The following is a 24,582-nucleotide window of genomic DNA, read 5'->3' as shown; positions in this document are numbered from 1 at the left end:
CACAATTGAGAACAAGTTGGATCTGCAGCACAGCGTAATGGCCCCATTATGGTGGCATGACTTTACTGGATTGTAGCAATACCAAAGGTTAAGGTTAGCTTTATATTTATTAGAATTGGTCACTATTGTGTTGTGGGCACTTACTAGAACTAGCTTCTGATACTATGAATTAATCGTTCCAAACAAAAATAATACAATTAGGTGGTGTTGTCCCCAATAACACATATAATATCAAGGTTTACAGACAGACAAATAACAAAACAAATTTAATTATTCACTCAGTGTCTTCGTATCCAAAGTCCCTCCATCTGCCGAGGATGATGGGAGCAAACAGCGTCCACAGATACACAGCATAGCACAACCATGATGAAGCTATTTTTACCCAGACTGAAGCCCACGTGTTCTCAAAGTTCTCACTTTCACTATCACCCCTCTTCTCTGGACTAAAAGTATAGCAGCAATGAAAAGTGGGTAGGGCTCAAATTTACGACACTTACTTGTACCAGTTGGTGAGCTGCATCATACAGTATAGTGATGCCAGGAAGAAAAGAAAGTGGAAAAACGAGTAACTGTAAGTTACGCTGGACTTCTCATTATCATAAGCATTGGTTTTGCGCTCGTCGTCATCATCATCAAGTGGACCACCTTCAGCATCATCAGCTGCAGGGCAGCAAGTACAAGACTGACCTCTCTACCCACACAGAATAGCACACAAGAAAGAAAAACACAACATTAATTGTTATACCAATACTAACCTGAATCTTTAAGTAATGTTCTCTATGCATTGAACAGTACAGAAGAGATGACGCACACAAGGAAACATTCACTCACAAACACATTCTCACTACAATTAGCTACTACCTCGTAACTATCATCATCTTTTTTGTTTCCACTGAGCTTATGGATCTCAGACTGGGATGAAGTACGAATACTATCACACAAGATCTCACCACATTAGTGTAAACAAGAACTACACCTACGTTAAGTATGTCGTTGTGCCAAATATGACAATGATGCCAATTACTGCAGCAGCAACCTCATTGCTTCCTTCAGAAAACACATTTCCACTTCTACCGCTGAGGTCACAGTCTGTAACATAGCAAAGATCTTAGACATGCTGCTAGAATAGAATACACCTTACTGTGCACACTACATACTACACACACACACACACACAAAGTAAAGCCTATGGCAGCCATGCAAAACACAACTATTGCCGCCAAGGGTACCAGCACTGGGATGCCTGTGTACCACTCAGGCACTTGAGCCTTGTACAGGCAAATCCTCCTAGGGCAGGGCTAGTAACCCGCAGGAGGACTGCCAGGTCTCATGAAGAGAGGTCATGGAGCCCCAAAGTTCCACAACAACTCCAGCGCCACTAAGTGAGACAAGGCATTTGCTTCCCCAGTAAACACCAGGTACCCATTGATGTTAAAGCTGGATGGGCTACTTCCCCAGATGACACCAGGCCACCAATATACAGCTGGGTAGATGTGAGTAAAGTTCCTTGCTCAAGGAACAATAACAACACCAAATTGGCATAACCGGGCATTGAGCCTGGAACCTTTCAATTACTAGGGCTGATGCTCTAGCCACTTGGCTATGCTGCCTCTCACTCACTCACTCACTCACTCACTCACTCACTCACACACACACTTTTGTCTGGTCCATACGGTTCATTTGAAACAGCTGACCACAGTAGGAAAGTAGTATACAGTGTTACAACAGCAGCTTGTAGCAGTCCTGATCTTGGCTGTGCTGTAGAGTACAGTCATATGAACAATTGACCGCAATCACATAATCTGTTACGCACCATTCTGTACAGGAGGCAAGATGGCCAACACTGAGATGACTATGGACATGAACAAGTGGAATGATATGAAGAAATAGTTGAGCCCACAACCACCATCCGGCTATAGTCCATAACACACTATACATTGAGTACCACAAATGACAATCACTTACATCAGCAAAGTAGACGTACATCAAGATAATACCAGTCAGTGATACAACATACATGACAACAGTGAAAAAGATGACTCCTACATTAAAGAACATATAATACAAGCAGATGTAACAGAAAATCATAAATCACTAGTATGACTTACCAACTAACCAACAGACATTTTCAGTTTCCTCCTTCATGCCAATCCTACATGTAACACAATACTAGTTGCTATATAGTATTACACGTTTGACTTAGTTTGAAATGCATTGTTGGTAGATGGACAGATTTCCCATACACTAAACTGAACAATTACTCCAATATTATTGTTATTAATAATTATCCAATATTATTATTAATACTTATTACATGAAATTGAATCTATTGTACTTTAGAAAGTGGTGTGAAATATAACAAAAAGTATCTTATTAAATGAGATGTACTCACCACCACTCATTCCAGCGATGGGCAAAGTCCACTAACAACACAACTTGCAGGACGATGAAACAACATGCCCCTATCATCCCGATAACTAGTGCAGCTGAAAAGAAGAATTTTGCATGTGCACATATAATACACAGGCAATCATATACCTTGATCTTTGAATCACACACACCCACACATGCACGCACACACACACACACACACCAAAGCTTTGAGCTCTCTTAACAATTCTCACCAAACTACTTCATGGTTTTCTCGAAACTGGGCCATAAAATCTGTGAATATGAGTTTTCTGTGTACTAACGGTTCTTGACTTCTCATGCACCACAAGCCATAACACTTTATGCCCTTCAAGGGCTCTATCAGTATCTAGTACTATCTACGTTATGAACTTTTGCTATACAGACTAGAAGACACTCACATTTCACATACTATAGAATCAACAATGCTCCATATACCACATCACAATGAAAACCATACCTTTACTAAAAGCAAGATCACCATTTACTGGAATGAAGAAGAAGCCAATTATCATACCAATTAGCAGTAGCCATTTGAAGAACCAAAACCTACAAGACGTCACTGACCCATACCTGTACACACATACCAATGGAACTTACCCATTTTGTATGTATGATCTTGGGTCTTTGCTGTTTCTGACAAACAACATGGCAACAAAGAATAAGAAGTAGAAGCATGCAACAGCAAACATGATACGATAGACGGCCAAGTAGCCAACCACCCGTTTACAATCTGTTCCCAGTTCATCACACAAGAAACTCTGAAAAATGTTCACATAACATCTTTACAGTACACCATTAAGAATGTGTCATTACGTCATCCAGTGAGTCACGAATTCCTGGAGAGCGAAATATGGCTGATAGGATAATTCCGAATAATAAAAATAGGGCAAACATTATTCGTGTGACGGTGGAATTCTTCCAGGAAGGACAACAGGTACAGCAACACCCCACTGACAGGGGGCCACACAAACAGCAAAGCTGAAAATTAAACGAGATTAAATATACATATTCTGAACGAAAATATCGGTACACTTACGGGGATGGCCAGAATAGAGCCCATCTCGATAAAGGAACGCTTTCACCTCGGTTTTCACAGATGTCAACTTTATAACCTTGTCACCATGAGTCAAAGGAATCTGCGCGTTTGAGGGCGTCGGTGTTGTTTACTTAGATCACGTGCGCTGTGTATTTCTTATGAGAAGTGGTCATACATGAGGAAACGAATAATAATTTCTACGTTAATTTGTGAAGTATAGGGGAGATTATGATACGATTCAGTATAAGATGTTTGTTATTTTCGTTAATATTCATCGCGTCACGGGCAGCAAATGACGGCGAAGACACGTTCACTAATGATTGGTTGGTCAGGATTGACGGGGGACGAGCTGTAGCCAATCTGGTCGCTAAAAGACACGGCTTCATCAATAGGGGGCAGGTACGTGATCTACCCATAGATTTGTAGTCATTAATTGTTATGATAATAGATTAACGATATGGATCAATGGTACCATTTTGAGCACGTGACCTCACCGCGGCGTTCCAAGAGAAGTTTGACCCTCAAGCACCACACACTATCCTCAGAGAACGCCGTAAGTGTTCCGTAGGTAATGACCTGAAATTTCGTAGATCACTTCTGAAATTATTTCTGAAAGATAAAATATTGCCTGAAATCTGTCCAGTTTGAAAGATGAAATTTGACGATCAAAAAGATGTAACAAAAATTTACATAATTTTACGGAGTCTAACTTTTATGGATTTACTAATTTTAAAAATTACTGAATTTTATGGAGATATTTGAACTGTTGTCTTGAAAAATGAAATGTGCAGTCATATTTCTGAAAGATGAAATATGGGCAGTCATCTTTGAAATTTTGTAGACAATTTTGGTTCGTTACCTACCCCTCAGTGTTTTGTACCAATTAAGATGCATTTCGGGTTAATACATTATAATTAACCAGTGATGAAGCTTCGAATTTATTTACTGAATGTATAGATTGGCTAAGACTAAATAATTTGGTAAATTTGCCAAACTTTATTTGCTTATTAAATTGCAAATAAACTTTACATACCAGTACATTATTTGATGTGCTAATTCACAAAACTTTTAATGTGTTGATGTGTAAATTGGTAGAAAAGTGAAGCTCATGGGCTAGTCAGTAAACTATTGTACATTTGTGGGTGTCTCTTATTCGTTCCTCACTTGTAGGTACTTCATGTGGAGCAACAAGTGGTTAAGAGTCGTGTCAAGAGAGAAAACTTTTATCTGCCAACCGACCCTCTATTTAGTGCCCAGTGGTATTTAGTAAGGCATCTGATGGTATCGACACGCTAGGTGTGACATATTTCATTGTTACAGAAAAGTCATGGTTCGGGTAATAAAGACATGAATGCTGAGCGGGTTTGGGAACAAGGTGTTACAGGGAAAGGAGTGGTCGTTTCTATATTGGACGATGGTAATGACAATGTAGATTTAATTTCTGTATTTAGTTTTCTTTTTTGTAGGTCTTGAACGTAACAATCCTGATCTGAAGGGGAACTACGTAGGTTTGTATACATTGTAGTATGTTGTCATGGTGACGTTATAGGACCCTGAGGCTAGTTATGACTTTAATAACCATGATGATGACCCTAATCCACGTTATGATCCTACCAATGAGAACAAGCACGGTACTCGTTGTGCTGGGGAAATATCTTCCATGAAGAATGATGTTTGTGGTGTGGGTGTTGCTTATGAAACTAGTATAGGAGGTAAGATATTGGCTTCTGTACTTGCTATGAATATGTTGTGGAGATACCATGTATGCTAACAAAGTTATTATTACATTGTGGCCATATATAAGTGTTGTGTGTTAGTTTCAATAGTACACATACTACATTGTTTGTGTGCAGGTGTGAGAATGTTGGATGGAGATGTGACAGATGTTGTAGAAGGGAATTCCTTATCATTTCATAGTCAGCATATTGATATATACAGCAGTTCCTGGGGACCAGATGATGATGGAGTGACAGTAGATGGACCAGGCACCCTTGCCAAACATGCCTTCTTAGATGGAATCACAAAGGTAAGCATTGTTTGGAATGTGTACTGATAAGGTATTGTATTTTTTTTTTTCAGGGTCGTAATGGACTTGGTTCAATATTCATGTGGGCATCAGGGAATGGTGGATATAATGGAGACAGTTGCAGTTGTGATGGCTACGTGATCAGTATCTATACTATAGCTATAGGTGCAGTAGGGGAGCATGGAGACAAGCCATGGTATTCTGAAGAGTGTCCTGCCATGCTGGCAGTTACGTACAGCAGTGGTAGTGCTAGTGAGGGACAAATAGTAAGTGTAGTTGTTACATAACATAATACATATGTATGATTCACTGTTAACAGGTCAGTTCTGATCTTCGTAATAGTTGTACCCGTCGTCACACTGGTACTAGTGCAGCTGCTCCACTTGCAGGTGGCATTGTTGCCCTAGCATTACAAGCAAAGTGAGTGTTCTATGTTTTAGTGCTCATGGTTCATATATTGTTATAATAATAGTCCCAAGCTCACTTGGAGAGATGTGCAACACATTATTGTATTGACATCAAGATCAGAGCCAATGAAATCAATCCGGTCTTCAGACTGGCAGGTCAATGGGGCAGGACGGGATGTTAGCCACTTGTATGGGTTTGGTTTGATGGACACAACAGCACTGGTGAGCCGGGCACGTCATTGGGAGACTGTCCCTGAACAGGTGGCATGCACCTTTCCATATGACTCAAACCATAAGAGGTGAGTAACATACTTTGATTGGAATTGTTGTAAATGATGCTTTAATGTTATTTAGTGGGAACAAGTATAGTGTTCAAGTTAGCCAGTCCAATTGTAATATCAAGTATCTGGAACATGTGCAAGCAGTTGTGTCCATTAAAGTTGTGGGTCGTCGTGGAGGTGTAAGTGTTCATCTCACATCACCTGGTGGCTACACCTCACACCTGTTGCAAACTCGATCACGAGATTATCGGTCTAATGATTTCCATGAGTGGCCATTCATGTCAGTGCATCATTGGGGGGAACAGCCAGACGGTACTTGGACATTGAAAATAGACTCTTCTAGTTCTCATCTCAGTAGTGTTCGATTGGTGCTGTATGGTACATCACAACAACCTGCTTCTGTCAGTCGTATTCCAAGATCATGTGACCCCAGTTGTCTTCGTGGATGTGCCAGTGAGGGGGCAGATTTTTGTGATGAGTGTGCTAACCTACAAATGGCATCAACTCTGGGTTGTGTTGATGAATGTCCTGAAGGCACTTACCAGAACCTACACATGTGTCGTGATTGTCCTCAAAACTGTGTTAACTGCACTGATGAGTCCACGTGTTTACAATGTCGTGACAATTACATTACTACCAGTAGTGGCATATGTCGCCAGTCATGTCCACCTCAAACATATCTAAACAAGAATACTGGATCATGTGATCTTTGTGACACATCATGTCACGAGTGTAGTGGTCCCAACTCAGCTGACTGTATCTCTTGTTCATCTATACACTACTCACTACAAGGTGGCCGGTGTATCCTCAACACCACATGTCCAATGAACCACTTCTTCAACAAGCTTGATATGGTTTGTGTATTATGTCATGAGTCATGTGCTGAATGTAATGGTACTGGATCCAGTGACTGCACAGCTTGCCCGCCACATCATGTGCTCAATGGTACAGAGTGTAAGGCAGAAGGAAACTGTCCTCCTGGAAAGTACTACGATGGATTATGTGTGTCCTGTATCAATAACTGCCAGAGTTGTGACAATTCACTAACATGTAGTAGCTGTAGTGATGGTTACTTCCTGTACACTGAGAAGTTACGAGATGGTGAGGTGTCACGATGTCTCTCAACCTGCCCAGACAAATGGTTTGCTTCTGTTTCTGATGGTATTTGTGCAGAGTGTCATGAGAGCTGTGTCACATGTAATGGTCCTGGAGCAGATAATTGTGTCACTTGTTATTCTAATGACAGTCAGGCAAACAATGGCCGGTGCTGGACAAGCTGTGACTTGGGCTTGTACTACAATGCCATGACCAGTTCATGTCAACCGTGCCTAGAAAGTTGTGCCACCTGCTCATCACCTGATGACTGTTCTGGCTGCAAACCTGGTCTCTACCTGCTACCAAACACTGGTGTTTGTTCTATTAAATGCACACCAGGATATTATGGTGATAATGCCACTACAAAGTGTCTACAGTGTGACGAGAAATGTGTGACCTGTGACGGAGGAGAGTCCAACAATTGTCTCACCTGTCCAGAACATATGTTTCTGCACAGAGGTGTGTGCTTGTCAGATTGTCCTGACAGGACCTATCATGACCGAATTACCCCTCACTGTGGCTCATGTCATCCTTCGTGTCTGACATGTCTGGGGCCCAATGAGACTGAATGTTTAACATGTGCAAGTCCACTAGTGTTTGATGCTAATCGTTGTGTCCAGGAGTGTCCTGCACGATCTGTGAAACATAATGGCCAATGTGAGGCTTGTCCTGCCTTCTGCAGTGATTGTACCACCTACAATAAATGTAGCAAATGTAGTAAAGGATATTTTCATTCTCAGGACTTATGTGTGAGAAGCTGTCCCAGAGGTGAATATGGAGAAGATGGTGTATGTAAAGCATGTAGTGACCACTGCGCAGTCTGCTCTACTTTTAATAAATGCCATTCCTGTGAAGTTCAGTATCGTTTGTCTGACATCTTGTGTGCTCCTTGTTGTATTGATGGTGGTAATTTACATGACTGTTGTGACTGTACAGCCAATCAAACTCACTGTGTGCCCCCATCAACCCATTCACCAAGCAGCAGTGAACGACCAGTGTCTTCATCCAACACACCTTTGCTGGGTTTTCTATTTATAGCTGTCATCATGGCATTTGTTGTTCTTGTTGGCTCAGTGGCATACCTCATCTACCGTCGTCGTACTAACAAAGCAAGTTATCACATGTTGATGCCACGCAGTGGTGATGGACTACCATCCATTGGATCAGACACTGAAGATGAACTATTCTCAAAATCATGATTGAACCCAACACATTCTCTGATGCATGTGCATGTTAATTATATTCAACTCTGAATTATCAATTTTTTTTTATATTGTGAATATCATTTTAAATACATCCACATACAAATACCAACACCAATTACAGTTGCACCAGCTGCCACCCAAGCAACAGTTTGTAGACTCATATCTGCTGGACGCTGTAGAATGCTTCTCTGTGGAGAATAACGACAATAAGATATATATAAACACACACATGGTGGAGAGGACTTCAGGTGGCACTTGCAAAACATTGTTGATGGTATCACCATCGTAGGTATTAAGTTGACCATTACCAAATTGTTGGCCCAAACTCATCCCAACAACACACACCAGACTGACGGGTGGCCACCAGAGGTAGGATAATTATGTATTATTCGTCACTTGTTTAAATGATTCTCTAACTGGGGCTCAGCAGACTTTACATGACTTCCACTATATTATATGTGCTTGTTTTGCAAGAATCCCTGGATTTCTTGACAAAAAAATCAACTGTTTTGTGTGCTAATAATACAGCAGCGGATCTAGAAATTTTCAGATAGTTTTTCAACATGGGTAGTTCTAGGATTTGCTTGAGAGGCATAAGTGGAAGTCATTCAACAGGTTTATGAAGCACACTCAGCATGTGAAGCATGCTCTATCTAGGGGGGTCTGTGGGCATGCCCCCACAGGAAAGTTTCAAAAATATATAGCTTTTTAGATGCATTTGGCAATAGTCTTATTGAGTAAGTCATAACCAAGTTTATTATTCAATACCAGCATCATGGCAATTCTTAATCTGCGTGACATGCAATGGTGAATGTAGCAGCACAGTTTAAACTACTAGTATTTTTAATTTTAAAATTAATTAAGTAGGGATCTATGCAATAAAAAGTAGTGAAACGAGAGATGAATGATGGTATTACAGCATAGCTTGGTGGGAAAGTCGCATTGAACAAAATTATAGCTAATGTGCCAAAGTAGGGATTTTCCCACCAAGCTATGCTGTAATACCATCATTTATCTACTACTTTTTATTGCATAGATCCCTACTTAATTTTTAAATTAAAATACTAGTTTGTTCAGTTTTTTGTTGTAGCACTGCTAGTTACAGTGTAACTTGTGACTGTTCTATTACTATCTCTGTTGTATTAGAGTGACTGTTCTATTAGAGTATCTCGAGTCGATAAATGAGTGTGCAGCTAGCTAGACAGGTGAGGTCATCTTGTTTACTGTAAGGAAAAAGCTAGATTATTAAGAGGTATGATCTCCACACTCTATCACCATTAGTCCACCTAGATCTTTATTTGATGGGTGTGGTCGAGAACTTATCCCGAACGGGATCCCAATCACGATATCTAGCTAGTTAGCACTTTACAGTGACCAGCACTGAAGGTCTGACAGCAACATGTGCTGCAGCCTTAGGGTTACCTAACCTAATTTCAGGGACTTAGACCTAATGACTTGACTTACTGACTGACTGATAAGGTGTAACAGAAAAGGGGCCAAAGTAAGGAAAAAAAATCCCTCCAACCCCAGGATTCAAACTGCAGGTCACCCAATGTCTAGTCAGGGCCACACTCGGTCTCCACTCATAGATATTTATCATGCGTATGCTATATGCCAACTAACCCATCCGCCTTGTGAATGGATCCACTGTATTACTCGACTTTCAATGATAAATCTTGCTAGATAGCCAACCACTGCTGTGAAGAAACCAATTACAGCTCTTGGGTTGTTATAGCGCAGTACAAAATGACGACACAGTAGGTAACAGTATCCCATTACAGCTGCTATTCTGCTCCATGTGACATTAACTACAATAATATAACACACATTGATCTCTTGTGGGTCATTAGCATAGCCAACTAACCTGCTCCATTCATTGTAAACAGTCCTATTGCAATTTGTTGAAATGATCTAAAAGCGAGATCGGGTGATCCTATTCTCTCTAAAATACCGCTCAATCTATCTCCAAGTTTGTCTTCTATTTCTTCCGCAATACTGGCCAATTCACGGCCTACTAGTTTACTGTCACTTGAACCACCTTGTTCTTTCATACAATCCTCCAGAATAGAAGAACTTTGCTTGTCCATTTCAGGATCATTACTGGCTTTGGTCGATACAAAACCTCCTAAAATTCCGCGTATTTCGGTTTTCGTTTCGAATTCTTCTTCTTCATCTTCTCTTTCCTCGTCCTTTTCTTCTGATGTCTTAGCAGGAGTGCTCTTTGGAACGTCTTGGGTAGACATGTTGTGAAGCGATGTACTAAATATTTGGGTGAATCCCCGGGCTATATGTTTATAACCACACGCCGAAAGTACATCAAAGGAAAATGGCGACCAAACGTGACGGAATAGTCCGGCACTTTGCTCGGAATTATATTATTGAACAGCTAGAACTAAACGGCTATGATTTGTTGGTGAGACGGTTAAGACTGCAATGTACTTCAAGTAATTGCTGTGATGACGAAGACGCTGAAGAAATCCTGCACAAAATAGCGCAACAATTATCAAGAGATCGAGGGGAACACTTTGAGCAACTGTGTGTCAACTTAGAATTACGTCCAGACAATGTGCCGGCCGTGTACAACCGCGTAGTACAAGAGATGTTGGCGGCTGATGTTCACTGGGGTAGTGTGGTCACATTAGTATCATTTACTGGAGTACTAGTTGTCCATCTTGCTCAACATGGACTAGAGGAACAGGTACCACATACTTTAGAACAAATGGACACCATAATTCATGAGAGAGTGTTACCATGGATAACTATTAGAGGAGGCTGGGTGAGTGCTGGCACAACTTTGTATTTATTACTTGGTGTTTTGTTTTAGTCGGCCTTGTGGAAGTACTTTGATGAAAGAGTTGTCAAACCTTCTGCACTGGTATTCGGAGTAGGTGCACTTGTTACTTTAGGAATTGGTGGGATATGTGGATTAAAGAAAATTGGTATTTTATAGCACAGGTGTATTTACAACAATGAAATTAGAATTATATAGCCTTAACATTACTACTGATGGTGGGACCATTAGTCACATATACATGTGGTGGAGTGGAGTCTATAATATTAGCAGCATCAATGGCTGCTGTGTTGGCCAGTTCACTGTTAAAGAATAGTTCTTTCTCTACTTGTACTGTAGCCTGGGTGACACCACACTCCTTTAGTAGCCCAATCACCATGGTTGCTACTCGTTGTTGGTTGACTGAAGGTGTGACTTGTATGTGAATACTACCAACTAATCCATGGGATGATAGCTGCCAGAAGTGTGCATGTGTGTAGCCAAGGATACCATCTGATCTTAATAGCTATAATTGTAACAAGTTGAAAGTTTAATTTCTTCTAATTGTATATGGTAGCATACCTTTGTTAGAGTGTGAGATACTTCCTCCTGATTGGCTGTTGCTAGTAGCAATGACTGGGTAGAGTCCCGTAACAATGGTATAACCGAGGCAAACACTAGTATTGCTATGAACATGGAGCAAATTGGATCAGCTATCAGCCATCCATAGTATTGTATCAGTAATGAAGAGATGATTACTCCGACACTACCCAGTGTGTCAGCTAGGACATGTAAGAACACGCCTTTCATGTTGCTGTTACCATGGTGATGGTGGTGTCCATGGTCGTGGTGTCCGTGGTGATGGTGTCCATGGTGACTGAATGCAAACACACCAATCAGATTGACTAGTAATCCCATTACGGACACAACCTATATGAGACAAAATAGAATCCTTATACATTTTAGCTATATAGTTGATATATTACCACTAATCGATTTGTATCAATCTCAGGTGGCTCTAGCAGGCGGCCTATGGCCTCCAGGAAGACAAAGAAAGCAATGATAACTAGGAATAATGCATTGATGAATCCTGACAGTATCTCAGCCCTACCATATCTACACAAACAATAACAATACTAGCACATACACAAGTAATCATTACCCATATGAGTAAATCCTTGTTGGGGGCCATTTGGACATAACAGCTGCATGGAGGCCCACGAGCAATGCAGTACAGTCAAACAACATGTGGAAACCATCAGATATTAGTCCCAAACTGTTGGTCCAAGCTCCATAAAGCAATTCAACAAACGTAAACATCTATAATAACAAACAGCATGTAGTCAAGGGGAGGGGGGGCAGCAACTTGTACAGTGGAGTCAAATTCATTATCCAAATACCAAATGATGATTGGAATCGTAACCAGGACAAATGGTGTGTATTCTATTAGTAGGATATATTATAGGTGTGTACTCTAATAGAGTAATTGAACAGAATTTCATATTTCGTGAGATTTGCTGCACAGCATATTTCGTTCAAATATACATACAGCAAGATCGTAGCTCTTATAGTGTTCCAGAATCCTTGCATGTGCTCCGTCCTCTATAAATAGTATGAACATGCTCCGCATCATAACTCTTTTTCCTTTTGCTGTGCAGCAGATATACCTCACCATGTGTATTAGCAAAAGTGATGGAGAATCAAATACAGAATGTGGATTGCAAGATTGATAACCTCTTGGCGGACCCAGCAAAGATGTACAACAACTGCCCACACCTCACCCTTTGTGGTTCAAACGGAGGTAGTGCCGTCCTCCAGTGGGTTGGCCATCTTGCATATTCCTCACGGAGCATTCTATAATCCAGCAGTGCCATTTCCACCCCAACCCTTTGCATGGCCCTTCATGGCTCCACCCCAAGGTTGGCAGGATATCGTTTGGGAACCCACCCTGGCCGAGACAACTAGTACAATGATCACTGTCAGGGAAGACACCTATGGTAACAAGAGTGATCATTTAGCTGAATCTGATGTGGCCCACCTACTCAGTGAGAAAGAAACAAACCAGTTTAGGGAACCACCAGCATTTGACCCAAATGAATCTTCATGGCAACCCCCAGAGTCAAGGCAAACATGCTTAGAATTAAACTTTGACAGGAATCTGATGGAGGAGAAACAGAAATCCATCCTAAGTGATTACCCTATACTGAGTTCTAGTGTCCTTCGAGTACCCACATTGATCCTGAGGTGAATGATCATCTGCAGAAGAAGAGAAGGAACCAGGACTGAGCAATGCTTGTATGGATTGCAAGAGCAATAGTTGGAGGTGACAGACCACTTCACATGCCTGTGAGATCCACCAAATCTTACTTCCAATCCAACAAAGGAGGAAATTATCTTCCATGCAGAGGGCACTGTGTATATTGGGTAGCAGAGGAGGTTGGACGTGCTCTAAGCACCACATAAATATATTGCCCTTAATTGCATTGTTTTATTTGGTATTTCACATGACCCTCAATAGTCATAATACAAATTTGAAAAACGATGGGGTTGGCTGGGGTTGATTATATATTTGGATGTGTTTCACGTAAGCTTCAAGGTGATGTACTTTGCAGTGGCGGATCTAGGATTTTTAAAAGGGAGTTTCTGAAAATTGGTATAGCTAAATAAGGCATCTGATGACAATTCTCCGGAAAATGTTTGAGATTTTAGAAGCTCTGAGATCGGATTTTAGGCTATTTTTAGTTAGCAATTGCAGTAAATTCAATGCTTTAAACTGTAAATAGTTACTAAATATATATAGCTAACTTTAGGGCAAATATGGACAAGCTGTAGCTTTGATTGCTCTATTAGAGTAGTTACTTGACTGCTCTATTAGAGTATCTCGATCGTTTTTAATGCAGTGGGAGATGAAAAGTGAAGTGTTGCGGAGGGTTTAAAAGCTATAAATGGTGTTAGTTAGGTGCAACTGCATGCATGCTACTGGCAATACAATAATGTTTATGTATTGAGAATGCCACTAAGCTTATATGCTAAATTTAAAAGGGGGTTTCTGTCGAAACCCCAGAAACCCATCTAGATCCGCCACTCCTTTGTTTCGTAAAAGCGCTTGGTGATTGGGGTGAAATTAATAAGTTGTGGTTTGGTGTGTAGAACTTCTCCAGAATTGTCACGTATGTATTCTATAATCGGAACAATGATACTGTACCGAATTAAAACTGAGATTGATGCATAAATCTCTTTAATAAAATTGAGTTTCGCATAATTTGTTTTAAGGGCACTTAAATCGCCAACCTCTTCTGATTGGGTAGTACATACCACTCAAGTAATGCAGAGAGAAGAGTGGTCTGTTAACCCAGACCAAGAATCCAGAAAAATACAAATGGAAGCTCCACCTAATTGAAAGAATTAGTACTCATTTGGGACCATGCACAGTAGACCTAATTGCCATGAGAATGAATCAACAACTAGACAGCTATGTGAGCTGGAGGACAGACCCAGCACCAATGCCTTCCACATCAACCAGACAGGCCTATGGTTACGCTTCCTCCTTTTCTCACTGATAGGCAAATGCCCCCAGAAGGTGAGAAATATTAGAACAGAGCACAATTGTACTAGTGGCTCCCCTGTGACAGAATCAGATGTGGCACCCAATCAATGCTGCTAGAATTGATAATAGAGTTCCCACTTCTCCTACCAGATCGGAAGGACGTACTCAGAGATCCCAAGGGTCAGCTGCACCCATTGATATGCCTCATCAGGCTAAGATTAGCTGCCTGTATAGTCTCCGGCAGCAACAACTTTATTGCTGGCAGGAACAAACATAGTTTACCAATCTGGATAGAGTGGCTGGTGTCAAAGGATAGAAGTTGATCTTATTTCTTGCAGAGTGCAGCTATTCTTAGATTTCTCACTTCATTGTTTAAGGTTTAAAGTATTGCTGATACAGTTAGGAGTACCCAATTGACCAGATTAAACCACTATATACAATTCAAGACCACCTCAGCCAAGATATACTCACACCCGAGATGTCAGCACTGTACTGAATCACATCATGCAACTTGGGGAGAAGAATGATCTCTCTCCAAAGCAACTGTCTCTACAAATTAGTGATGCTCATGTCCTTAGTAGCATATCAGAATTACAGGCTCTGGACCTTTGGTTTCACCACTATACTATTGATGAAGTTTGGTTTAATTCCCCATTGATCAAGACACATTACACTAGAGCATACTTGAAAGAGCTTCCCTTTGCTAGTTCTGTTGGAAATGACAAGCTGTGTGTTGTACAATGCTTGAAACAATACAAAGCTGCGACTAACCAATGATGAACAATAATTTTAGAAAAAGCAGCTCCACTTTTCATATCCTATGTCAAGCCCTCCAACCAGTATGTACTCAACGTTTGGCACATTGGGTTAAAGAACTGTTGAGAGAACTCTGTGAAGGGAGCATCTACTTCAGTTGTTTTGGATAAGGGAGCCCACATATGTGACATCCTCAACACAGCCAACTGGAGTACCTTCCAAAGATTCTATTATTGGCCCTCACAGACAATACATACATATGCTCAGAGAGTGTTAAGTAATAACTAGTGATAACTATTTCTGTATTCCACCTTAAGTATGACACTATTGATTGTATGGTTTATAATGGTATTGAATCTCCTATTGTGGTTAAATATTTCCTACTGTATACCATTAATATGCCTAATGGCAGCACCATTGATCAGAGTATCTGATGCTATGGATCAACATCCTAGTGTTACATGCAGCAAATTTCACAAAACATAATTGATGATTTGACAAAGGCCAGAAGGAACTGAAGTGAAATCATGCTACATTTGCCCACATCTCACTTTAGTGACCTTTGACCTAGCCTTTGACCTTGTGTACTTATCAATCATACAAACCCCTCCCCTATCCTACATTGATTGACTCCCCATCATATTTCAGTATCCACTTACCAGGTTGAGGCAGAGGAAGTAAAATATTCTTCTAGAGTCAGGATTGACTAAAATGGAGTGAAGGCTTTCCTTTACCCAGCTGGATGGGTTTACCTCTCCAGAGTACAATGGTAATCCTGAGGCCGAGTATCCTACCAATGTTCTACTCTGTCCCACTCCACTGGAGTGACTCAACATACTGACAGCTATAGTGGAGAGGGACGAGATTTAATAAAAGGTATAATTAAATGCAAAGTTACAAAATCAACCAATCAGGAATGAGAACAATTATACACATTAGGAAAAAATATTCAAACTAACCAATCAGGAACAAGACCGTTGCAATGATCAGGCCAACAGACACGTCATGTTTTACATTGACCCAGGGTGGGTGTATCCATAGCAACACAGCAAACAAAAATGCAGCAACAGTTGTAGCCAATAGAATTATGTGATGATAGCTTGGTTGCTGTGGTGACTGTTGTTGAGAGATTCCTCGTGAAATGTCTGAGTAGAACTCAGCAACTAGCACAATACTGCACAGGACAATAGATGCAGCCACACCTACCCCTAACTCCACCTGCAGTACATCATATCAGCAGCCACACCTCCTAGTTATTCTGTTACCTCATTGGTTAGCCATTGGTAAAAAGCCCAAGGGCATAGCATGACCGTAACAACTACCATCGTTAAGGCATGCAGCCTTTTAGCTCCACCTACTTCTGCTGCAAGGTTCTTTTTCACATAACCTTGTAAGTTGTACATCACTATGGCAACCACTAGTACCAACATCTGTCTCTTGTGATCTGACATTCCAAAAAAAGCATAAACATGATGAACAACTACACTAGTGTGAGTACCCTCAGCTGGATACATGTTAAGGTGAAATAATACTGTACAGTAGGCTTTTGTATTGTATTGTATTGTATTAGCACTTTACAATGACCAGCACTGAAGGTCTGACAGCAACATGTGCTGCAGCCTTTGGATTACCTAACCTAACAAGAACTGGAGATTTTAAATGATTACTTTTATGTGGGGTTCAAATTTTGTGAATAAAAGATTGGCTCACAAAATTTCTGCTAGAAGACTAAAAGTTTTGTACGTGTTCAAGTGAACAGTTCTTTGCAAAAAGCCACCTATATATACTAGATTCTAATAGTTTTAAAAAATGACAAAGAAAATCCCCATTGTCTTAATAATATAGCAAAATAGAGGCTATATTAGCTACTTCGCAGAAATTTTAGACTCCACATCTTTAACCTGTTATACAACACTAGATAATGTTTTAGGATACGGTGATCATCTTGTAGGGCTGCCGATCGGTCATTGTCAAACAAAAGGAGTGTCAGTAACCCAAGGAGGTAACAAATTGCTCCTCTTGACTGAAAAAATGATCATTGCATTACATACGTGACCAAATCTGCGAAAACAGGACATAATCGCATTTTTGTTGAATTCCTGTTTATTAAATATTTATAATCTACTTAGCCAAGTTTCAGCTTCATTTGCCAATAACTTTGGGAGTTACAGCCCTACAAAGTAGCAACAACAGAAAAATCGACTTGTACAGCAATTGCTTTGACATGATGTAAACAAACGCTCATAACTTAAGTATCCTTGTGTCTACTGCAACAAAACAAATATTTTCCAACTCCTCTTGAGTAGGTGAATAAGATGATATCCAGGTTTTTATTGTCAGTCCCTTCCTTCACTAAGAAAGAAGGGTAAAAAATAAATGGAATTTTTTCAATGATATGCAAGTACTTCACCCAATGTATTCAATGCTTTATACTGTAAATTTAGGCTTGTGCAATTATGTCCCTTTTTCACAGATCCGGTCACATATATAATATACACATGAGCTCACATGATCTTATGTACCTTTGAATGACTTCCACAAGATAGCAACATACTGAGCACTGCTGCCATGGCAACCTCACTATAATCCCATAACAGTGTTGTCCTATAGTGGACAGTGATCACACAAAACTCTCTAATAGAACATACACAGCTGTACATACCTGACAGGACCACAAGATGCCAGGCCAGCTATCCATAATACATTCACTATTGCAACCAGGACAGAATAGCAACATATCTTAATCCACTACATGATATATATAGTAATAATAAGTGACAACTTCACAACAACACACTTACCACTGGTCTAGTGAGACGCTTTGATGAGGAGAATGGTCTCTGTAAACCAACCAGTAACCCTGCACAACTGAAATAACACATATTTGATATCATGTGACTATATACAGACAACTTAAATACTCACCCTAACGTTACCAGAAATAGTAGCAATATGTTTGGCACTAGCGGCAACAAATCAAACAGTGTAAAACACACCAAAACTTTAGCTGCTTTAATTGCTATGATGACGACTGGTGCTTGGGTGTTCCTGGACAGTGAAACATCACGTGCCACACAATACATGCACCAGACATGTTCAATGTTATAGCGGCACCCTTACCTTGTTCTACTGGAGTGTCTCATCCACGACATTTTAACTGATATCTTCTTTATAAAATTTCTATTACTAAACAATAAATACCTATTATATAAACTGTTTACTATGTGTTCTAAATAACGCACATTATAATTCTAATTAATACTCTCTCCCCTAATACAACGTACATTGTCATAACTCATGGTGAGTATGGTGTAATCGAGTAGCTACTATCCAGGCATCTAGGATACGTGTTCGCGCTTGTTTTTACTGTGTGTAATTATCTGTGTCGTTATTGACAGCCTCAGAACGAATACATCGAGCAATCTCGGAAGAGACATGGCTACAGACTGGACCATTTCGAGAAAAAGTGAGTAACGTAACTTTGTAATAATGCTACTTGTCATTGTGACTACTTTAGGAGGAAGAAGGAAGGGAGAGAGCCTCATGCTCGATCAGAAAAAATACACAAACTACATGGCCTAAAGTATGCTAGTTGAGTCCATGTAATTGTTACCATTTCTGTGTGCTTTAGGGCAAAGTTATACAACAGACAACGTTTTAAGGAGAAAATACTGATGAAAAAGATGTATGGTCTGTTAATCCAATCCATCCTAGATGTCAATAATGCACTACAGGATCAAACAACATGAACAACAAGCTAGTAAGCAGAAAAAAGAGCCAATGGCTGGACAAGGAGCAGTACCAGCGTACTTGTTGGACAGAGAACAACAGTCACGATCTAAAGTGTTGAGCAACACAATTAAACAAAAGAGAAAGGAGAAAGCTGTGAGTACATACATGTGTCTTGACCACCAAGTATAGGACTAAATCCAAACCATCACTTAAGCAGTTGTCTTTTCCCCTTATCTTCCTTAGTTGCCATTTCATTTATTAGGTTGTTTGTTTAGCAGTGTATGGGTTGACACTTTGTACGGTGCCTTCTAGTACTGGAATTTATGATGTATGTACTGTTCTGTTAGGGAAAATGGAGTGTTCCCATACCTAAAGTAAGTGCAATGGGTGAGGATGAGGTATTTAAAGTTATCAGAACTGGGAAGACAAGACGTAGGTTTTTTCTTGTTGTCATGGTGATGTGTTCAATGGTGGTGTCCAGGGAAAGCATGGAAACGCATGGTTACCAAGGTGACATATGTGGGAGAGGGATTCACAAGAAAACCTCCAAAATATGAACGATTCATTCGACCAATGGTATGTATGCTTATTCACATCAATACAGTATAAACTACTTGCTCTGTAGGCACTCAGATTCAAGAAAGCTCATGTCACACATCCTGAGGTAAATCACTGAGGGATAGGGTTGTCTTATAATTGTAGTTGTTGATAGCTGAAGACAACCTTTTGTTTACCACTGATTGGAGTCAAGAAGAACCCTCAGTCCCCAATGTATACACAATTAGGGGTCATTACAAAAGGAACAATTATAGAGGTACAGTGTAACGATGACAAATCATGTTACATGAAATGATTTATACTAATACAGGTGAATGTAAGTGAGCTAGGCCTGGTCACTCAGAGTGGCAAGGTAGCATGGGGTAAGTCATACTATGGGCTACAGTACTGTTCTATAACATTGCCTTTCCTACAGGTAAATATGCTCAAGTCACAAATCACCCAGAGAATGATGGATGTATCAATGCTGTCTTATTAGTATAATAAAAATTTTATAATTTATTCTCATCAATTACACTAGTGAATGGCATGATTGCTGCTGTGGATTCAAAGTTCATGGCTGCTGTGTAGCACTGTAGGGCTAATGCTGTCTCTCCTTTCTTCTCACAAACTTCACCCAGCCAATGCCATGCCTTATGGTCTAGTGGACTTCGCTCTACTGACTCCTTCAGACACTGTTCTGCTTGTTCAAGGTCTCCTTCAACAGCAAAAAGATGACCCTAAAATGAGCACCCTGATAACATCTAGTGTACTGCTAGCTGCTTACCCTGTGAGCCATGGCTAGTGCAAATGAAGGGTCCTTAGCAATTGCTTGACAATAGTAAGAACTAGCCTCATTGTAGCGTCCACTGCCTTCTAAGATCCTACCCAACTGGTGACAAATATGATAACACAAATCCCCCACCCCTTATGAAAACGTACCTGTGTAAGCACGTGGGGACTTGACGGAGCTAAGAGGTATGCCTCCTTCACACATGCTAATAAGCTATCCACATATCTTCCCTCCACTTGGAACACTTCAGCTATTTTACAATGTGATGGTAGGGTACATTAATGTCAACACTTACCAATCAAGCACCAAATTTTAGCCAGCAATATGTCAGCCAGGCTAGTTGTTGCAGTATACATTGTGGAGTCTGTGTCAGAGATTATCTCGTTAAACGACACTCCTGTAGGGTGGGTGGGGAAATTCTACAAGTGTAAGATGCAGCTAGCTCACCTGAAGGATGCACTTCACCAAATGGCAAATCAGCTAATGAAGATTGGTCCTTGGTTGCTACATTTAGTAGGCCACCATTACCCCTGATCATGTGATCCTTGTTAATGGCAAGGTATTTTATGTACACACCCACCTCTCGTCTGTGCCTCCGTATTTGTCCTGCCACACCTTCAAAATGTGTTTACATGTTTGTAGGGCCACTTGGCCACCAAGCAACAACAACTCCAGTTGTACACTACACAGCCATACACTGTACAGAGATAAGCTATAGGAACTAATGGATTATGGTATGTTTTACAACACCTTAAGTTAGCTGGTGACAACTCCAGGGCTATTTTACACACATCATTTGCCTCTTTGTACTAGAAGTAATAACAGTTGCTATAACTACAGTTGTTATGGTTACATACTTTCTTCTCAGCAGACAATAACAGCACTAACAGGTGTAATGAGTTCACGTGGCAACTATCCAACTTTAAAGCTCTTTTGACTTCTGTCATTGCTGCTGTGACCTATAATCCAAATGACTATATCACAACAGTGCAAGAGTCAAGCTTGATTACCTCACGACCTTCTGATAACTGCAAAGCTAGTTCAAACGACATCTCAATGTTGTTGCTATCATACTTACATGCACTACATAGGGATATCAACAGTTGCCATAGTTACTAACATACATTAATTACCATCTCATGTTCTCAACAGCTGATTGGTGATAATGTTGTCTATGTGATCGATCTGCTTCTTGTTGGGCTAGTGTAGCATAACACGCCCCCAACATCTGGTGAGCTCTAGGTAACAACCAGTGACCTTTTGTTAAAGGAACAGCACGTTCAGCTAGTTGTAAGGCTTCATCGACCTGTGAGTGCACTTTAAACAGTTGCCATAGCGATATACTGGTATTACCTTTCTCTGTTGTAGGGCTGTCTTGCTGGCCATTAAAAGTGTAATGGGATCATGTGAGCACAACTGTACATTCTCTTGCATCACTGTCATGGCTTGCTATATAGGATAAATATGCATACTGTAAACCAAATAAACATCCTTCCACGTAAGTGTAAAGGTACAAAACACTTTCCAAAAGATAGGTTACAAAACAACACATTCTTAGAGAGTTTGAATGTATAACAACTAGTTGTTGATGGTAGAATGATATGTAAGGGTAGGTGACTGCTCTATTAGAGTATTTTGATCTTCTCGTGATATTAAATTAATAAACCACCACTTCAGTAAAACTGATTCTAGTATACAATTACAAACCTTTTCTCTTCCAGCAGCAGATAGGACCAGGCTGAACTGCTGGGATAGGCCTGCTCCACTGTTATGAAGCAGCTTCAATGTCTCTTCCAACATCTTGTAATATCAACATATCACCATAGTAACTCATAAACATGTTGTACCTCAGCCAGACTGCCAGGAAGATTAGCCTCAGTGAGGATTAGTGTGATCACATGATCCAGGATGATGATGCCACTACTGGTATCATGTGATACACCACTCCTTGCTAGCGATAGCACTAGCATGGCTTCTTCAATAGCGGTTGTGGCACAATGTACATTCTGAGTGGTTGCAGCAATGGGCATGTGGTGTGATGCAGGATAGTGCAGTGTTAATAGTTCCGATAGTAGCATAAGACACACCTACCAAGGATCATGTGAGCACTAGCAAAACACCAGCCATACCCACCTGTTGTAGCCCTGACAACCAGACTAGATTATGTGCTAATAATATCTTACGACAATACTCTAATGCTCGTCCATATTCCCTGTAATGAGATCACGAGATCAGCCATTGGTGCAAAACACTAAATAGCACACTTTATGATTTCAGCAAGTCAGATTCACTGCCTTCACATTGAACTGAATCCTCAAAAACATTTAATAACTCATGGATACGATCTTGAAATTTGGCTCATTTGTAGTACTGCTTGACCCGCTAAAAATATTTCAAAATCTTTTTTGTTCAAATGTTTGAGATAATATTTACAGCCAATCAAAATTTTCACTACACATTTCCTATGGGGAAGCCATATATAAGTGCAATGTCCATTACAGCCCTTTCCCAAACTAGTTATGAAGCCAAACCGTATATGCCTGTTGTTGACACTTTTGCTGTTACCAATAATCATTTGGTTGGCTGAAATGTTAACTCTGTTGAGAAAAAATCCACTTTTAAATTTTAGCTGTTTTTCAGGATTCAGCTCAACGTGAACATACTATAGTAAACCTTGTAAGAGTTACCCACTTAATTCTGATTCAGTATCCACATACCTTTGGAACATAGATCTTATGTTAAGATAATCCCCCCCTACCAGTAGACCCAACATGTGTTGTCTGATTTTAGGTCACTCCAAACAAATTCTGTTTCTGGCCCATTGCCCGCCTGTTCACTGTTAGCACTAAAATGTTCCAATGTTCCATATTCTTCCATTTCCCCCCTGATTTTCTTGCATACTATAGCCTCATTATAAACACTCATGTAAAAGTGTCAACTCACATGTCAGTGTGTTATTGAGGTGGCACAAGTTCATGTCTGTGTTGAGACAGTTTTAAAACTTAAGCATGCTTTTCTGCAGATTTTTAGGCTTGTGCTTACACAAAAATATTGGCTCACAAAGCTGCCAGTCTTATAATGGAAATGGACCACCTATTCACATGCAAATATGCCTGAGTGGAGGATGGGGAACAGAATTTATTTGTAGTGGCCTTAATACAAACAAAGGCACCCTAACATCTATGAACTAGCTATCATTGCTAACCTTTTACTGAGAGCCAGTACTGTTCCCTTTACAATTGCTACATATACTGAATGAGGTACTGTGACATCACTACGAAATGGACACGATTCCAGCTCATTAGCTAATTCTAACAGTTGACGTAAACACTGTTCATAACTAGCTAATGCTTTGTCCTGTTGAGCTGCATATTCCTGACATAACCCTAAAGTCATCCCATAATACAATGACCCAATTTTATCGTGCACTCACCATAAAAGGCATGATAGTCTATTAATAGTTTATGATGGTGAAGGCTGTTTGATGTAGACACTTTCACTTGGTTTAGCACCTTCAACACTTCTTTATAACGTTCTGCATACCAGTAACACTTTCCTAATATTATTAATGCTTCATTTAGCAGCACAGGATCCTGCATTAACGTCAAGTTCTGAAGCCTGTCTACACGTTAGTTAACTAACCTCATTGGGATTCTTAACAACATGATTTAGTTGATCCAATGCTTCAGCTGGTAGAGCTGCAGTTTGTGAAGTCAACCATTGCTCCACAATTACCTCTGCCTTCACTACACATCGTAGTCCATCTATAGTTCACAATACAATACAGTATCCGATAATATACGGCGGAGTGCATACTGGAAATAGCAGATTTGTTCTTGTAGCGTTGTTCTAGCGATAATACTTGTTCCCACTTTCCGCACACTCTAGCTTTAATCAATTCTTCCTGTGCAACTGGCGCTTTCTTAAACATAGTACCCCACGAAGAATATAAAATATTTATTAAAAATTTATAAATACTTTTTAA

The 24,582-nt window shown here is 40.2% G+C and overlaps 7 protein-coding genes across 8 annotated transcripts; 3 read left to right on the top strand and 4 right to left on the bottom strand.

Moving 5' to 3' along the window:
- Positions 1-154: 154 nt before the first annotated feature.
- LOC136261880 (probable serine incorporator) lies at positions 155-3,608 on the bottom strand. Of its 2 annotated transcripts, XM_066055968.1 has the most exons (14): positions 3,449-3,608; positions 3,226-3,390; positions 3,010-3,170; positions 2,870-2,958; positions 2,393-2,486; positions 2,109-2,152; positions 1,966-2,042; positions 1,814-1,913; positions 1,657-1,758; positions 981-1,089; positions 862-931; positions 756-777; positions 498-660; positions 155-443 (listed from the first exon to the last, which is right to left on the bottom strand). In XM_066055968.1, the coding sequence occupies exons 1-14, from the start codon at positions 3,470-3,472 to the stop codon at positions 275-277; spliced, it is 1,389 nt and encodes a 462-aa protein (XP_065912040.1). In that variant the 5' UTR covers positions 3,473-3,608; the 3' UTR covers positions 155-274. The 2 variants fall into 2 exon arrangements, with proteins under 2 accessions (XP_065912040.1, XP_065912039.1); XM_066055967.1 differs by lacking the exon at positions 756-777 and having other exon boundaries at positions 498-691.
- LOC136261864 (furin-like) lies at positions 3,573-8,573 on the top strand. Its single transcript, XM_066055943.1, has 11 exons — positions 3,573-3,847; positions 3,897-4,001; positions 4,619-4,714; positions 4,769-4,865; positions 4,915-4,952; positions 4,998-5,160; positions 5,302-5,474; positions 5,528-5,740; positions 5,794-5,894; positions 5,947-6,180; positions 6,236-8,573. Exons 1-11 carry the CDS (start codon positions 3,677-3,679, stop codon positions 8,454-8,456), a joined length of 3,612 nt encoding a protein of 1,203 aa, XP_065912015.1. The 5' UTR covers positions 3,573-3,676; the 3' UTR covers positions 8,457-8,573.
- On the bottom strand, positions 8,506-10,767 carry LOC136261890 (uncharacterized). The gene is made up of 3 exons (XM_066055980.1): positions 10,327-10,767; positions 10,086-10,270; positions 8,506-8,650 (listed from the first exon to the last, which is right to left on the bottom strand). The coding sequence occupies exons 1-3, from the start codon at positions 10,703-10,705 to the stop codon at positions 8,540-8,542; spliced, it is 675 nt and encodes a 224-aa protein (XP_065912052.1). The 5' UTR covers positions 10,706-10,767; the 3' UTR covers positions 8,506-8,539.
- Positions 10,748-11,465, top strand: LOC136261892 (anti-apoptotic protein NR13-like). The gene is made up of 2 exons (XM_066055982.1): positions 10,748-11,238; positions 11,287-11,465. The coding sequence occupies exons 1-2, from the start codon at positions 10,789-10,791 to the stop codon at positions 11,410-11,412; spliced, it is 576 nt and encodes a 191-aa protein (XP_065912054.1). The 5' UTR covers positions 10,748-10,788; the 3' UTR covers positions 11,413-11,465.
- On the bottom strand, positions 11,389-18,796 carry LOC136261871 (proton-coupled zinc antiporter SLC30A5-like). The gene is made up of 13 exons (XM_066055955.1): positions 18,656-18,796; positions 18,461-18,583; positions 18,337-18,403; positions 18,198-18,283; positions 18,058-18,139; positions 17,471-17,558; positions 16,801-17,039; positions 16,495-16,753; positions 16,195-16,379; positions 12,395-12,552; positions 12,219-12,348; positions 11,815-12,162; positions 11,389-11,758 (listed from the first exon to the last, which is right to left on the bottom strand). Exons 1-13 carry the CDS (start codon positions 18,685-18,687, stop codon positions 11,444-11,446), a joined length of 2,112 nt encoding a protein of 703 aa, XP_065912027.1. The 5' UTR covers positions 18,688-18,796; the 3' UTR covers positions 11,389-11,443.
- LOC136261888 (ribosome biogenesis protein NSA2 homolog) lies at positions 18,748-20,339 on the top strand. Its single transcript, XM_066055978.1, has 11 exons — positions 18,748-18,835; positions 18,934-19,001; positions 19,053-19,118; positions 19,167-19,220; positions 19,270-19,420; positions 19,615-19,699; positions 19,749-19,843; positions 19,893-19,931; positions 19,980-20,081; positions 20,136-20,187; positions 20,241-20,339. Exons 1-11 carry the CDS (start codon positions 18,833-18,835, stop codon positions 20,306-20,308), a joined length of 783 nt encoding a protein of 260 aa, XP_065912050.1. The 5' UTR covers positions 18,748-18,832; the 3' UTR covers positions 20,309-20,339.
- On the bottom strand, positions 20,282-24,564 carry LOC136261870 (tetratricopeptide repeat protein 7A-like). Its single transcript, XM_066055954.1, has 18 exons — positions 24,414-24,564; positions 24,240-24,361; positions 24,031-24,190; positions 23,803-23,983; positions 22,731-22,809; positions 22,445-22,684; positions 22,305-22,397; positions 21,951-22,046; positions 21,731-21,903; positions 21,608-21,680; positions 21,455-21,556; positions 21,348-21,406; positions 21,178-21,294; positions 21,045-21,127; positions 20,893-20,994; positions 20,747-20,847; positions 20,592-20,696; positions 20,282-20,544 (listed from the first exon to the last, which is right to left on the bottom strand). The coding sequence occupies exons 1-18, from the start codon at positions 24,526-24,528 to the stop codon at positions 20,317-20,319; spliced, it is 2,229 nt and encodes a 742-aa protein (XP_065912026.1). The 5' UTR covers positions 24,529-24,564; the 3' UTR covers positions 20,282-20,316.
- Positions 24,565-24,582: the final 18 nt, after the last annotated feature.

Source organism: Dysidea avara, chromosome 7, assembly GCF_963678975.1.
Source record: "Dysidea avara chromosome 7, odDysAvar1.4, whole genome shotgun sequence".
NCBI lineage: Eukaryota > Metazoa > Porifera > Demospongiae > Dictyoceratida > Dysideidae > Dysidea > Dysidea avara.
The sequence above is the reverse complement of the archived record's forward strand: the minus strand, read 5'-3'. Positions and strand labels throughout refer to the sequence as shown.